General features: G+C 40.8%; 1 protein-coding gene across 23 annotated transcripts in view; it reads right to left on the bottom strand.

Moving 5' to 3' along the window:
• Positions 1–15,077, bottom strand: part of Glut1 (Glucose transporter 1) — a 36,705-nt gene that overhangs the window by 6,744 nt on the left and 14,884 nt on the right. For 7 of the 23 annotated variants that reach the window (XM_076315134.1, XM_076315137.1, XM_076315135.1 and 4 more), the window contains 10 exons: positions 10,952–11,144; positions 10,541–10,651; positions 9,789–9,884; positions 9,430–9,590; positions 8,900–9,259; positions 8,500–8,731; positions 8,145–8,357; positions 6,494–6,718; positions 6,158–6,297; positions 4,136–4,165 (listed from right to left, as the gene is read on the bottom strand). In XM_076315134.1, the coding sequence (XP_076171249.1) occupies positions 4,136–4,165; positions 6,158–6,297; positions 6,494–6,718; positions 8,145–8,357; positions 8,500–8,731; positions 8,900–9,259; positions 9,430–9,590; positions 9,789–9,884; positions 10,541–10,651; positions 10,952–11,144 (1,761 nt within the window). Of the gene's footprint in view, positions 1–7; positions 485–1,364; positions 1,798–4,135; positions 4,166–5,307; positions 5,354–6,157; positions 6,298–6,493; positions 6,719–8,144; positions 8,358–8,499; positions 8,732–8,899; positions 9,260–9,429; positions 9,591–9,788; positions 9,885–10,540; positions 10,652–10,951; positions 11,145–12,744; positions 15,046–15,077 lie in introns of those variants that run through there. The other 16 variants (XM_076315153.1, XM_076315155.1, XM_076315151.1 and 13 more) reach the window with 10 other exon arrangements.

The raw sequence follows: 15,077 nt of genomic DNA, 5'->3' as shown, positions 1-15,077 counted from the left end.
GTCGCAAATAAATTTAAAACGAATGTATCACAATGAAACTACAAATGAACAAAATTTACAAACATACATAGATGGCAGTATGACATGCACAATGACAGGTAGATGGAATAAGCGACAAGTAACAAACAATTCTTTTGCGGTTGGCTGCTCATCGAACGTATCTTTGAATAACGGCATCGTGGATTGCGAAACGTATCGCGTGTTCTTTTCGTAAATTACTCCAATTGTCATCGATTTAAAAAAAATCTATTTACAAAACGCACGATCAAAGAGAAATTTCGTACGCGTCTTTAAACAGATCGAAAGAATTGTTTGTCGTTAAAAGACGGAAACGGCTATGGTGAAAGATGATTGTGGACGATCTTGGTGAGGTTTTTAAGCCTTACATGAATCAGGATGTGGCTTCTCCTCGGCCACCATCAGGGCTGCACTCTCTGCTGGCGGTATGTGTCCCTCTAATGCATTCACACAGTTTAGCATGCTCCTGCAAAACATCACGCGACTTGTCCAAGTTTCCGCTTCTTCATACATGTCTATTGAATCTTTCCTTCTCTTATTACATTCCAGATCTTCGTCGAGGGCATCGATTCAACATGCACCGACGTCGTAGGACCGTGAGAAAACGGTACACCGCGGCTTATCAACAACTCGTCAACGTAAGTTACTTATCCATTTTTTTTTTTTTTGTTCTTTTCTTAGTTTATCCTAATTGACCTGGATTTGAATTTGAAAATTTCAAGGTTTACGATGCGCCCCGCCATAGTATACAATTACGATACTTTTCTCTTTGTATTACGATACATTATAACGCCCTTGTAAAGCTACCATTAGTCGAACTTTAATTTCGCCCATTTTTCTTTTCCATGTCTTACTTCGTGGAAATAACTATTCGTTCCGCAATGTTCTATATAGAACGTTTTCGATCGTTTGGGCTGAGCCCGATCTGCGCGTGGATCTTTCGCAAGAAATGATAATTCATTTCACAGTTTCTAGCCTTGTAGGATTACAGTCCTATCCATTCACTGGCCTGTGTAGTAGACTTGAGACATGTACTTATCGCCTATACACTCATCAAACTCCAATGTTACCGTTTAATTTGTAATTCGGACCGAACGGGAGTCCATCCGACTCGTGTATTTAATCATCGAAATAAAACGCAACACTCGAACGGATAGAAACGCTGCACGAGATTTTTTCGCGAGCTCCGACGCGACGTTCGAATACATATTCTTAATAAACTGTTCCCTGCAAGGTAAATGAAAATTAGGTCGAAGGCTTGACTGGCAATTAATAGAGAAAAAAAAGTCAACAACTCCGCGTGAAGGTCGCACGTTACGAATATGGAAGTGAACTGAAACCGGTAATTAAATAAACAAACAGATTTATTTTACAACATATAATATATGTGTATATGTATATATACGTATGTATACGATCTTATTGGTGATGCCGAAATATTCGTTCATTAATATAATATACTAGTTAACGAGTGTTCTAAAAATTGAGTCGTAAACGCGTAATCAGTGATTACAATTATCCTTACAGCAGTTTTGTGCTACGAGTATGCTATATCGTTGCCGATAACAATTATTCGATTAGATTGACTGGATACGAGAACTCTATATAGTATAGTTTTCTTTTTTTTTTTTTTCAGTGAATGGCATTCGATACTCGGATTAAAATCGTTCTCAGTTAATTAGTTTTTTTTATGGTTTGTCAGTAGCGTGGGTATGGTTGGCAGTGGTGGCGTCAGATAGGACGGTCTCCTTGCTAGAGTTAGTGGCGAGCTCCTCTTCCCTGCAATATAATAATGTTACATGGCCATCGAGCCTCGAATCGATTGTGCGTCGATTTTGAGAGAAATCCTAGTTTTGCGTCGTACGTATAGTAAGCTTTTACTCTAAGAAACAAAAACGTACATATGCATCCTACGTTGAGAATAAAATGGGTCGTTCGTGATTCCCAACTATTCCCTCGCAATTTTCGAAGAACGCTCTTTCCGAATCGTTACGCTGGACACAGCTTATTCTAAACTTGACGTCGCTCTATCGACAACTTCGATACGAGCAGCACGTTTTACATCATAAACGAGTCGACTAGTCCCATTGCGCGAATGGTCAATAGAATTTTGCGATAGAGACGCGAGGAACAAAAAAAACAAATGGCAGTCTATACGGTCGTGTTGGAAGAATCGTTTTAACGTCAACGATTCCCAGTGCCCTTAAAGCCAGCCTCGTTCGAACGAACTTCGAGACCGGCTTTCAACGAACATACGTATATATTGGAATTATTCGCGTTCTTTGACACTTCCTGTACACAGCTTGTCCAAAATACTTCACCGACGCGTGATAACATTTTCCATTCGACTTAAGACTCGGTCGTCACGAATTCGTTGAACAAGCTGCACGTTTGCCACGAACAAAGAGAGAATCGACGAGTAATCGTAAAGAATGTCGTGAAATGATTTCTTAACATTATGGCATTTGCTTTTAATAACGCCTAAGCGATTTATGGATATAAATATAAATATGTATATATAATATATATATTTTTTATGCATATGTATATACATATATATATACACATATATACATATATATACACATATATACATATATATATATATATATATATATATATATATATATATGTATATATAAATATACACACACATATATATGTTATATATAATATCATATAAATTGATGGTCACATAGATGCGTTTACTGACACGTAAAAGTCAAACATACACAGTCATAAATTTATAAATAGCACTCATTCGATCATAAAGACAAGGAGAAAATGGCTCTTATACTAATTCTATGTCGTTTATCAACTAGCATGTACGGCCGTTATAAACGAATAAATTCAATAAAATCCCGCTGAACCAGAAGCAACGAACAAACCGACCATCGATTAGAATCCATTCGTAATAGAAGCTAACAACGATTCATCGAATGTTTCGGCAAAACCTTGTTTCAGCAGAATCGATAATAAAGAAACATAGAAACAAATTAGAAATGAAGAAGAAACAAAGAATCGCAAAATTGCTTCTACGCTCCGTTTAATGTTTCACTTTTCTTTTCTTTTTTTTTTTCATTCACGTTTCGATCTCTTTTTTTTTTTTCTTTTCTTTCTTTTGGTTTTTACGCGAATGATGAATAGGAGATTATGCAAAGCGGCTCTTTCTGCGTTTGCTTATCGAATAAAGTATCTATTACTTTGTATACAACTTAGAAATGGTTCGTACGCCAAACAGTAATGTAAGCACTAACATGCAGTCGCATAGTACAGCGCCATAAACTCGTGCCAACTATATCGACATGAAAATTATTCCAAGACTGAATTTTTCGTCGAACATTTATCGGGTATTGGTAGACTAAGAGGAGCATGCTGTAAAATACAAGGCTCCAGGAGGGTAATCGAGTAGCGGTCGGGGCTGTTATGTAGGAAACCTTACCAACAGGTCACAGGAATTGCTCTTTTTTTACACGAGATCGCTAAAAGCATTGGTATCGATCACATAATAGCCCTGAAGAACTATTTAGAAACTGTGAAATGTATCTTCGCAAAAGAAAAACGAAAAATTACAATTTATCGTAACGAGTCATTCATGCAACTATGGATCTTCTCCTTCTTTACGATTAGTTAGCCTGACTGATAGCGCATGAGATGGCGACTCGCACGAGCCGATAGTAAGTAAAGATGTTTCAACATGCCAGGCTGTTAGACCGAGAAGTTATAGTAGTCACTTAAATAGGCAGGGACAGGATTATTTTTTACACGCTTGCGAGGCAACGATCCCGTAGTTTTTTTTTTTAAACAAACCGGTCTCGAATTTAACGCGCAACGAATTCTCACCTTCGAGATCAACGTCGCGCAAAGATCGTATGTACGTATCGGTACCACCAATCGATACGAAGCGTGCAACGTTTGTTTTTCTTTTTTCACACGGTTTTACGGAGTGAATTAAAAGCAGTTAGAGATTGCTAAAAAATAATCCTTTCGTTTAAAGACGACTAGTGGTGTCTTTGGTAACTGATTGTCATGCAGTAAAAGGTAAGTCTTATAAATCGATATAAGTATCGTAACAAAGCCACCACAGTAACAGGGAATGTATTGTTAGAAGACTCACCCATAGAGTCTGCTGTCCCGCAAGCTGCTCCTGCTCCAAATAACACAGAAAGCACAATTACGATATGTACGAATCATGAACCGAATTTTCGTCGTAATAATACGGTAGTTAAAACTTAAAGGATTTACCAGAACCATTAAATAACGATTTATTGAAATAATACATATACAGTACGCTAAACAAATAAATATAATAATATCCATTTGGCCTTGAGAAATATGTAACAATAAGACTATAAAGCTTCAAGCTCAGCACGTTTTACAAATGAATATATCTATAGTACTTATGGAAATGTAAAATAAATCACAAGGTGAAGGTAAAACAAGTGGATCGTAGCTTCGGCGGCTTCAATCCGTTCCATCCCCCCCCCCCCCCAGCCAACCCACTTCCGACCCAGTAGTTTTTGTTATCGTTGTTTCAAATTTATTTATCATCGTTGTATCGAAGCGTCGAATATGTATCTATAGATAACGTCGCTCGACGTTCAACGTTCGTTAAACCGTTACTCCGTTCCTCGCGAATCTACGAAAACAATGTTGTACCTTCTTCATGTTACAAGAAAGACTCTGTTTCGGTGTAACGTAAATGCCGAGAAGGATGATCGGCAATACTACGACGGTATTGAACAATAAACTGTTGCTATACAACCATGCGACAATCATCGTGAACGTTTCATGGTATCGTATACATATAATCTCAAATGTTGTAGCTGAATTACGTCTCTACGTTACGTACGGGATTAAGACCGGCGTTTTATTTGCACGAATCTCGAAAACTCTACATGTAGCTACTGTTCCCCGTGAATCGTGTGCTTCCAAAATTACTGTTTGCTTTTCTCTCTTTTTTTTTTTTTTTTTTTTTTTTTTTACCCCCTTTTTTCTCTTTTCTGGTCTCGATGCCCGCAAAGCAACGACACTGATATAACCGCGGAGTTGAATTTCAGGAAACGTAATTTTCAATCCATCTCTGGGTACAATTGAAGACGCGTACGTGCCAGGTAGATTACAAGCACGCGTGCGAGTCGATTAATACTGCTTCGACGTGACTACTTCTCCAAAAATCGAATGTAGCTTTATCACAGTTGAATTCTTATTATAGCCTCGGTTAGACGGCGATACATTCGGGCGCGTTGTGTTGGCGTAAGTGTTCCCTATTAAACTGATAAAGTGTGTCCCCTTTTGTCAGAGAGAATAACGCAATTTGCTATCGTTGCCTCATCTACGTAATACATAAAAAGTAGCGTTAGAGATTGTGCTGCGATATGCTCAATATAATATAAAATTCACAGTATTGTTGCCGTAATTGTTGCTCGATACGTAGTCGTTACAGATTTCCTTTTAATGGGTTCGATAACGTATTTATTTACCGTGCAATATCGTATGCGTGATTCGATGCTGTTCGAGATATTTACCGCACTCGTGTCTCTCTCAACCATCTCAGCGAGTATCTCGTGACCATGTATACTATCTACTTTAATTGTACACAATTATTTACGTGTTTTGCGCACAACAACCTAACGAGTACAAACGTGCGCTTCTTCTCTAGCGTACTGTCCCTTCGCAAGAATAAAGTCCGAAGTGTATTTGTTTTTCCCGTCCGAGTCGAACATTCAAAATATTACGCACATTTGATGCAACATCGATTAAGTGTAGAACGGGCGGATACGTGGACGGATCTGACAACTTGTATGTCATGCATCGAATGCACAGGATACGACCTTTATCCGCGAGGAAATGGAATATTTTTGTTCCGCGTTATATTAACATCGGGCACGTATTCACAAGACAATGGGTACAAAGTCTTTCGCTTATGTCATCGCGCGTAATTAACAAATGAAAAACAAGCCAAAACGAACAAGCTGTCTGCCAGGTAGAAAGTCATTTAACACGTTTGAGTAGGTACATACGAGAAAAGTCGATGGAAATCAGCAGAAAAGAAAAGGATTCCAAAACTGAAGATTATCTATCTAATGATTTGCTATACGTATTAGGGATGGTATTAAGTGGCTTATTTATTGCATACCTGTCGTTACCATGCCTGAATAAAGCTAGAATTTCTTCGAATGTTTTATTCTTGGTCTCAGGAACCTTCTTGTACGTGAAGATCCAGAAGATGGCTAGGAATGCACTGAATGGTAGGAACGTGTAGTTTTCAAGGCTAGTCTGTAACAAGCGAGGGCGGACGGAAATTAGCGCAAAATTCGTCGAAGGAATAGGTTGTAAAGTTGGTCCAGTTGTGTTGCGTGGAATTGAAAACTGTCGATAGTATATCCAATCGTTAATGTTTCGAGTAACGTTGCGCGTATTTCGATCGAAGAAAATGAAAATTGAAAAATATGCAATTCTAATGACGACTTACCTTCATACTTGGGAAACCAATGCCAACCAAAAAATTAGCCATCCAATTGACAAGGACCGCGATAGACATGGCGGCAGGTCTAGGACCTTGCGAGAACAGCTCGGCCGTAATCATCCAAGGAATGGAACCGGGTCCGACAGCGAAGAATACCACGAAACTGAGCGTCGACACGACCGACAGATAGGACATCCAGTCAATCATTTCCTGCACATAACCGAAAAACTCCTATCAGGCAGTAGAATTGTGTTCTTCTTTCCTGAGCAGCCGGAGGAGTCACTCTCAGGATTCGAAAACCAAAAAAAAAAAGAAAAGAAGAAAAAAACGAAAAGAGAAAAAATTAAAAAAATCGTAAGATCTACGTAACTCAATGAGAAACTGATAATACCAGCATGCAGTGTGCAGCTCAACCCTGTGTCAAGGCGATGATGCGATTGCAACAATGCGAACGTGCTCTGTATGTACAGTAACATCTTTTCTTAAAGCGATGAAGCATGACTGGCTATTTTAACGTAAGGAGTAACCAGGACACGTTGCTTAGACCTCAACCAGAAAGAACGCAAACGACATGGTTACGCGCCAAACACACAACGCTTTACGCCTTTGCATAGAAAAGGGTACATGTATCGTCGTGTTGGTTAGTGAACGACACGAGGAATGAAGCGGTCGTTGGCTCTCGTGGCTACTCTGAGCAGTTCGTGTCTTCCGTTTTGAACGATTCGAAGATTTTGAAATAGATCTCGAGACGAGTCAATCGGTTCAACGCGAGAAAAGCAGCAGTGCTGTACGTTCGATTCGTCCATCGTACAACGCTGAGATTGTTTGCGGGAAAATTGAAATTTGGTTTCGTACGTACCGACGGTTCTCGAGCCAATAATGTAACGTGACAAAGGGTGACAGGTTTGAGCCAAGTAGAATGTAGACTAATAATAAAGGGAGTAAATGTCTCCTCCAGGCAGTCACGAAAGAGGCCGTTAATGAAGAAGGGAGGGGAAAGGGTCGGGAAAGGGACAAGGTTTGTAAAAAGCACAATTATTAAGCCTAAGCAAATAAATGAGACCGCATGCATCGTAGGTATTTGACACACGTGTATCGAATATCGTTTGGACAATATCAGCGTTTCGTTGCACGTTTCGAGAAAATATTGCTCGTTATGTGTCAATATACCGGGTTTTCGTAATCTCTAAAACGCAAATAAGGAATAACACGCAGGAACAGGAGTAGACCTTACAAGTTACATGAATGTCTGGGAGAAAGTAAAATGAATTTTCGAATGCAAATTTATATACGTAAAAAGGTGATAATTCTCACTGTCGGTGCAGTGCTGCACTCCAGCTGTGAACAAAGTGTTAGATACACCTTTCGCCAAGGTGCATGAAGTGACAAAGCACAAAGAGATAGCTATATACAATCCACGTTCTCTGTGGTGTAATTAATGTCCTAGGAGATCCTAATTCCCGACGATTTTTTCTACATCGACGAAACAATTTTTCAGATTGTCGCGTACATGTGTTTTTTCTTCTTTTTTTTTTTCATTTACACACGATCAGTATCGTTTTCGTTATTGTTCTTTACGCGACGACGTACGCGAACGATTCGGTATTCAAAGACAGTGCGATTACTTGAAACGGGGAGTCATAAAAGTTGAACTTACCTTTATGAGAAAAGAAATTGTGATGAATATTGAAAAGATAAACATGCCACCAAGACCGTATAAGTGCAGTGTACGTCTTCCTGTTCTATCCATAAGCGGGATGGATACTAACGTCATACAAACCATAATGGCACCTATGCCAATGGTTGCAAACTTGGCACTCTCCTCTGTCAAACCAGAACTAGTGAACAAATTTGTTGAATAGTAAAATACCTGAAACACACGAGAATTTCACAGATCGTTATATCCCCCGAACGAATCGTGCTTCGCGACTCGGAACAACAAAAGTCGTCGGACGAATTCAAATTTCATAGCCTATATATTGTACGTCGAGTTTCTAGCGCGCGCTACTTACAGCATTAATGCCTGAAAGCTGTTGGGAAAGTTGCATAACCACACCAATAACGAGAGGCGCTCTCAACGTTGGACTACATATGAGCTCTGTCATCGATATTCTAGACTCGGCTTGTTGAGCTCGTTCTTCGGCTCTCATTTCCTCGATATCTTCTTCCACTTGGTTACTAGCTCTCAACCTTCTCAAAGCTTTACGGGCTTCTTCCTCCCACTGTTTGGTAATGAGCAAATATCTGGAGCACAGAATTAAACGATAATCTTTAACCATGATCGCCGTGTGAAAATAGAAACGGTGATCGATCCGAGTTATTCGTTCGCGAAACGCTAAGAACTTGTACCAGCTACAGCAATAATTGGGTAGTTTTCGTTCTTTTACTACGATCGCTACGTTGGAGTTCTACCTTGGTGATTCGGGGCAAACTGGAAGCAGCAGTAACTGTAGAATGGCAGGGCAGATAGCTAGCCCCAAGAGAACTGGCCAACCCTCGTTTGTCCCAAGGATTTGCTCGATGCCCAGCACCTGGGAGACCAGGAGACCCACCGTAACAGCGAGCTGGTTCACCGTGCCTAGGCCGCCTCTCAGGTTCAGTGGTGCTATCTCCGATATGTACATGGGAACCAACGAGGTGTTTAAGCCACAATTGACACCGATGATGAACCGTCCAAAGAACAACATTTCGTATGAGTGAGCAATCTTTGTACAACCCATCAGGCACGCCCCCACGATGCCCAGCACGTTGTTTAGCAGTAAGCCCCCCTTTCTGTGAGTGAACGAGAAAACATGAGCGATGTAATCGAGTAAGTGTTCGTTACCCGACCATACGTTTCAAGATGACGATTTAATATTCAAACATTACGCGCTACCGATGATATCTGGCGTACAGGCCTAAAAAGCTATTCGTAAACGTCAACGCTACATTATCGTACAAACCTGCCAAATCTGTTGGCAATTATTCCTCCGCTAAAACCACCTAGCATACCACCAATCGCAAATATGCTTACGGCCACGGAATACAATTTCTTCACGGAGTCGTCGGAAATGTCTTCTCCATACCTGTCCTTGTACACGTCTTTCATAAAATTTTCAATGTTCTGAAACAGAGCAGATCGGTATGTTTTTCGATGAAAGACGGCCGCGATAAAAATGATAGAACGTTTCGTAATGAGAGAAAAGATCCATCGAGTCACTTTTCCTTCGCGATGAGCGTTTAATCTCGATGGGATCTATTATCGAGATCTCGATACTAGAATTGAAACGAAAAGGTCTTTTTTCGTTTAAGAAAAACGTACCACTTCCGGCGCATTAATGACTCCAGTGTTGTATCCAAACTGCAACATTCCTAAGACTGCTGCCAGTATTGCATACGACAGGAAAAGTGTTAGCCCCTGAAAATATCACGTACATTGCTGAGTACCGATCTAAGGTTTAACAATAGCGACAAAAAAAAAATCACTTTTAACCAAGACTAATAAAACAGTTATTGTTTCGAATAAAAATAATCAACGAATAAACGATCTAAGAAGCGAATGAGATAGAAATAATATCGATGAAGGGTGAAATAAAAACTACGCCAAAGAATGTCGTAACAGTTTATTACAATATGTCAATTTACTATAAAATTATATGCTACAATGAATGGTCATCGTGCAAAGGTACAATAAGATGCACAACGAAAATGATCAAACAAAATGGAATAACTGTAACACAACAAGCGCAAGAAACCAAATGTAATTGTAACGCAATAATAATAATAATAATAATAATAATAATAATGATGATGATAATAATAATAATAATCATAATAATAGTAGTACTAGTAGTAGTAGTAGTAGTAATAATAATGGTGGTAGTAGTAGCAGTAGCAGTAGTAATACTACTATTATTACTAATAATAATAATTATATTAATAATAATAATGATGACGATGATGATGATGAGATCGTATAGAGAAACAGCCATCGAAAGCGATACCGTTTCACTCGGTAGAAAATAAAAGTAGCACGCCAAAAATAAGGGTTCTGATCTTAAAGACAACCGTCACCTGCTCCAAAAGTCTAAGTTTCCGTCGATGAGAGTGTTCTTCTAGTCGATCCACGTATTCTCGTAACTCTTCTATCTCTTCTTTCACCTGCTGTACTGTATCTAGTTCGTGCTGCGTGGGATTAGGAAATACGGTTTAGAAATAGGAAATGCATTTTCAAGACGGACGCTTAAAACGGTACACGCCCGCTGCTAGTACAAAGGGCAGAATAAAAAATCCGCGGGACAAACGCCGAAGGAATCGTTTGCTGAGGTTATCGATCTATCTTTCACGCTTCTTCGACTTATTCTTTCGGGGAGGGATGCGAAAGTTCGACGCTCCCTCCCCTCCCGGTTAAGGGTTTCGAATGGAAATTAGCGGATCTCGGAGCGAGGAAGCGTTTCAATTGTTGAACGTGTAGACCGACAGTACCTTGATCGCGACCATGTCCCGTTTGACCTCGCTGACCTCGCTTTGGCAAGACTCTACGCTCTTGGTGAGTTCCTGCAGCTGCGTGCGGATCTCGCAGAGGGCGACGGTGGTCTCCAGCTGGCGGTCACCCCGCTGCAGCTCGTCCAGCTTGGCACTCAAGTTCATACTCATAACGCTGACCTGTTTCTGCAGACTGCCCACACACACACACCCTCACGTGAATCTCGCTGGCTCGCCCCGGGAAAACAAATCGACATTGTCGAGCACATTGACAGACACTAGACACGATCAAGGCTAACTATTGCCTAGTCCCTAAAGAGAAATCCAACTACCTCCGCGCGAAACTGCCGAGCCCTCAGTAGCATGAACGCTTTAACCCGCGCGCGCCGTGCGTTCTCTCTTTTCCGCGTCTTTTTTCTTTCTTTTTTTTTTTTCTTTTTCTTTCCTTTTTTTCTCACCAGGCGCGCCTTATATTCTCTCTTTGTCACGCGCGGAGGATATAAAGCACTGGCCCACGGTGTAGAAAAAAAAATAAATAACTCAACAGGTGTACCATGGTACCACCTTCCTCCGGCGCTTTGAATCTCATGCGAGCCAGCGGTAGCTCGGCAGCTAAGGATACGTCGGGTATACGAGTACAGCGTGTAAACAGAGATATACAGACACACATATACGTATTATATCAGATTCCGTCTATGTATATGAGTATAGAAATATATATTGAATTGAAAAATAGCACAACGTACAAACGCCACTAAAAGCACGTCTAAACTGTGTGTGGGTGAGTGTCAGGGTGAAAAAACACTACGGTGAAATATATATGTATATATATGTATATATGTTATATATATATGTATATATAAACATATACATATACATATATACATACAGATATATATATATAATTTATATATATAATATATATAATATATAATATATATATATATATATGCATAGTTGTCAGAGCTGTGCACATTAGATGGAAGTTTGTGAAGGTGAGAGATGAAAATTAGTCCCCGTTATAACAGGTGTAAACAGGCCCCGTAAATTTCGTACCATAGATCGAATTTCCGGAAACACAAAAGATCGTACATTTGTTCTCGTTTCGTTAATGTATCGCGAACGTCCCCCCTCCCCCACCCACCCCCGGCCGCTCGCCCGATCCGCCCGCATAAACGCGAGAGCTTCGGCACACGCGAAGCGTGATCTACAGACACGATGCGGGAATGTGCAAGTAGGTAAAAAGAATGATTCGATGCTCGTTTATTCCTTAACGTTGCATGTGAACATGAAAAATTAATACGCATAGATCAATGATAGAAACGATCAGAAATCTCTCGATCGAGAAAGATTTAGCAAACTTATCGATCGATGTGCACAGCCAAGCAGAAAGGTGGTTCGTTTAATCAGGGGGGGGGGGGAAGGGGGAAACGGGTGAAACGAAAGTTTCGAGAAGGAAAGGGGGACGGAAAAACGAAAGACAGAGATAGAGAAAGAGAGAAAGAGAAAGAGAAAATATTCACGCAAGGCACGACGAGTGACGGTGTGAATAGTGAAAAATGAATGAACACATGATTCGCAATAGTGGGAGGATAGAAAGTGTGATCGAAACGAAAGGGCGAGAACTCGAAAAATGTAAGTGGACGGGGAACGGTTACGGAAAGGAGAGCAAACTGGTGTAGACGGGAGTCCAGGTGAATTCTGGTTAAAAGATGGATCGTCGAACGAAAAAAATAAATAGATATAAGTAAATATATAGAGAAAGAAAGAGCAGCGATGATGTTGCCATGTACCTGGGAGGTAGGGAGACCATGGCTGTGTTCCGAAACTACAGTAGCCTCTATGCCTCCCCACTCACTCCTCTTGATTCAGTATTTCGTCTTATTCTCACAGATCTATTTGTTCTTTGCTTTGTTCACGACATATGTACGTACGTTGGATTATCCACCAAATCCAATCAATTGACTCTGAACGATTGCACAGCTTGTTGTCAAGTGGGTCCACAACCAAAGGTGGAGGGGTAACGTGTGGCGGGGGGTTTAAAGGCCGACGACGCCCGCCCCTGCCTCTTATCTCACTCACTCTGTAAAACTTTACCTAGTTTGGAAACACAGTCGTGGTTCAGTCAAAATCATGTCATAAAATGGTATTCAGTCGCTCGAATTAGTCACGTGACGTCCAATTCTTCTAAAGGACGGGTTCGTCACGTGCGGAGACAATTTTTTTTTTTTTTTTCTCTCGCGCATCGCCATGCGACGCGCCGCCAGCTTACTCACCCCTGCCTAGTCGCCCGCGTCCACAAGCGAGCTTGCAATTTGAATGGACCCATCAACTTTTTATGCGGTACGAACCGTCGGCAAAATAATTGACAAAAATCAGCATGACACCATGAAGTGATAAATAACGCAGACACGCGCACAAATAAACAGGCAACGAGCACCGCGTCGAACAACGAGCGTATCGATCGGAACGATACCAAGGAAATGTATGTACGTATCTCTGTGTGTATCTCTCGTTTAGAATCTCACGAAATCTCTGTTCCATCGCGCGCGAATTCGTATCGTATAATGGTTCGCGCGTGTAGACGACGATCGTGAACGCATACTTCGTGCGTGAATCGGAAACAAAACCATCGCCGTGTGCATTCGCTGACTATCCATTTTCCTTTGTCTCGACGATATTCTCTGTTATCGTACGGATGCTATTGCGCGTTTATTTGTGTACCTGACTTCGAAAGAACGTGACATGACATCGAATGGAATGAGCAATCAGTGGTAAGCCTGCGAGCGCCGCAGCCAAAAGAATTCATGTAAAACCGTTACAACGAATCACCGATGTCTCGATATTACTGTTATGACCGAGGGTGTGTAAGTATGTACAAGAATAGGACTAGAGCGAGTGTGATTTATGTATAAATGATAAATGGCACGGCACAAAGCCTTGCATTGCATTCTCTGATACATAAAGAGTCTATATAAAATGATAAGCAGGGAAAACTTGTCTGTCTTGTTTGTTTTGTTTTCTTGTTTTCTAATTTTTTTTTTTTTTTTTCTTTTTCATCATTTTTCTTTCTTTTTCATTTTCTTCGAATTTGACAAGCGAACGACGGCACCGCCACTTAGGCCGGGAATTACCTGGATGCGTTTAGAGAACATCGCAAAAACTGGTTGGACATACAAAAGAACAATGTTCGTGGAAAGGGTTCGTTGGATAGTAATTCTTGTCTACGAGAGAGTTTATGATCGATAAGTAAGTGCTATCGATTCGAGTACTTCAGGGCGAATAATAGAGAGCGAGAAGTGTTCTCTTAATTGGTATGCAAGTCTTAAGAGCTTATACACGCTGTTCTACTGTACTGCCGTGGCACTAAACTAAGTTACTTCGAAAAGACTTTAAAAGGATGAAATTTCCAAAATTTCAAACTTCAATAAGACTACGTCGGAGCGTTTCAGACGCAAGGGAGGCTAAAGTAAATTCTACATTTTAATCGCTGAAGTAAAAGAATAGAGTACATAGTTTACTATACAATACCCTAAAAAGAGATCACTACGGAATATTAATACAGGATCCTAAGAGGAGGCGCTAAACTATAAAATCGGATTTTAAACGTTTCTCGAGGCGTTCGTCGACGCGTTCGTACGATTTACCGAAATCTTCGATTTGTCTCGACTCGAGAGAAAAAAGAAAAAGAAAAACAAACCAACAGTCCGCCGCGTTACGAACCGAAGACAACGAACGAGAGCGATGTACGTACGTCGAAATCTGCGCAAGGATTTTCGCGACGAAAGTAAAACCGTCGATATCGGCGAGAAATTTGAGCGATCGGTGAAAACGAAAACGATCGTTTTTTATCGGGTGGATGGGTGTCTCGGCCAGTACATCCAACAATCCAGATAATTCTCAAAGACGTCGGTGGCGACGCCCATCATACAACGTCCTCGGCAAAATCTATCGTACGTATCGTGTGTTTTGGAACATAAGCTCTCCCCCTCTGTGGTGGTGTCGCTCCAAGTCCGAACTCGCACCGAGAAGCTCGTGTCGGTAAACCGCGTGATAATGAAATCATCCAACGCGTGGAGGTGTTCACAGAAAAACGTTAAGGTAGGATCGAGGGGTACGTGGAAAC

Source organism: Ptiloglossa arizonensis, chromosome 6, assembly GCF_051014685.1.
Source record: "Ptiloglossa arizonensis isolate GNS036 chromosome 6, iyPtiAriz1_principal, whole genome shotgun sequence".
NCBI classification, from domain to species: domain Eukaryota; kingdom Metazoa; phylum Arthropoda; class Insecta; order Hymenoptera; family Colletidae; genus Ptiloglossa; species Ptiloglossa arizonensis.
The sequence above is the reverse complement of the archived record's forward strand: the minus strand, read 5'-3'. Positions and strand labels throughout refer to the sequence as shown.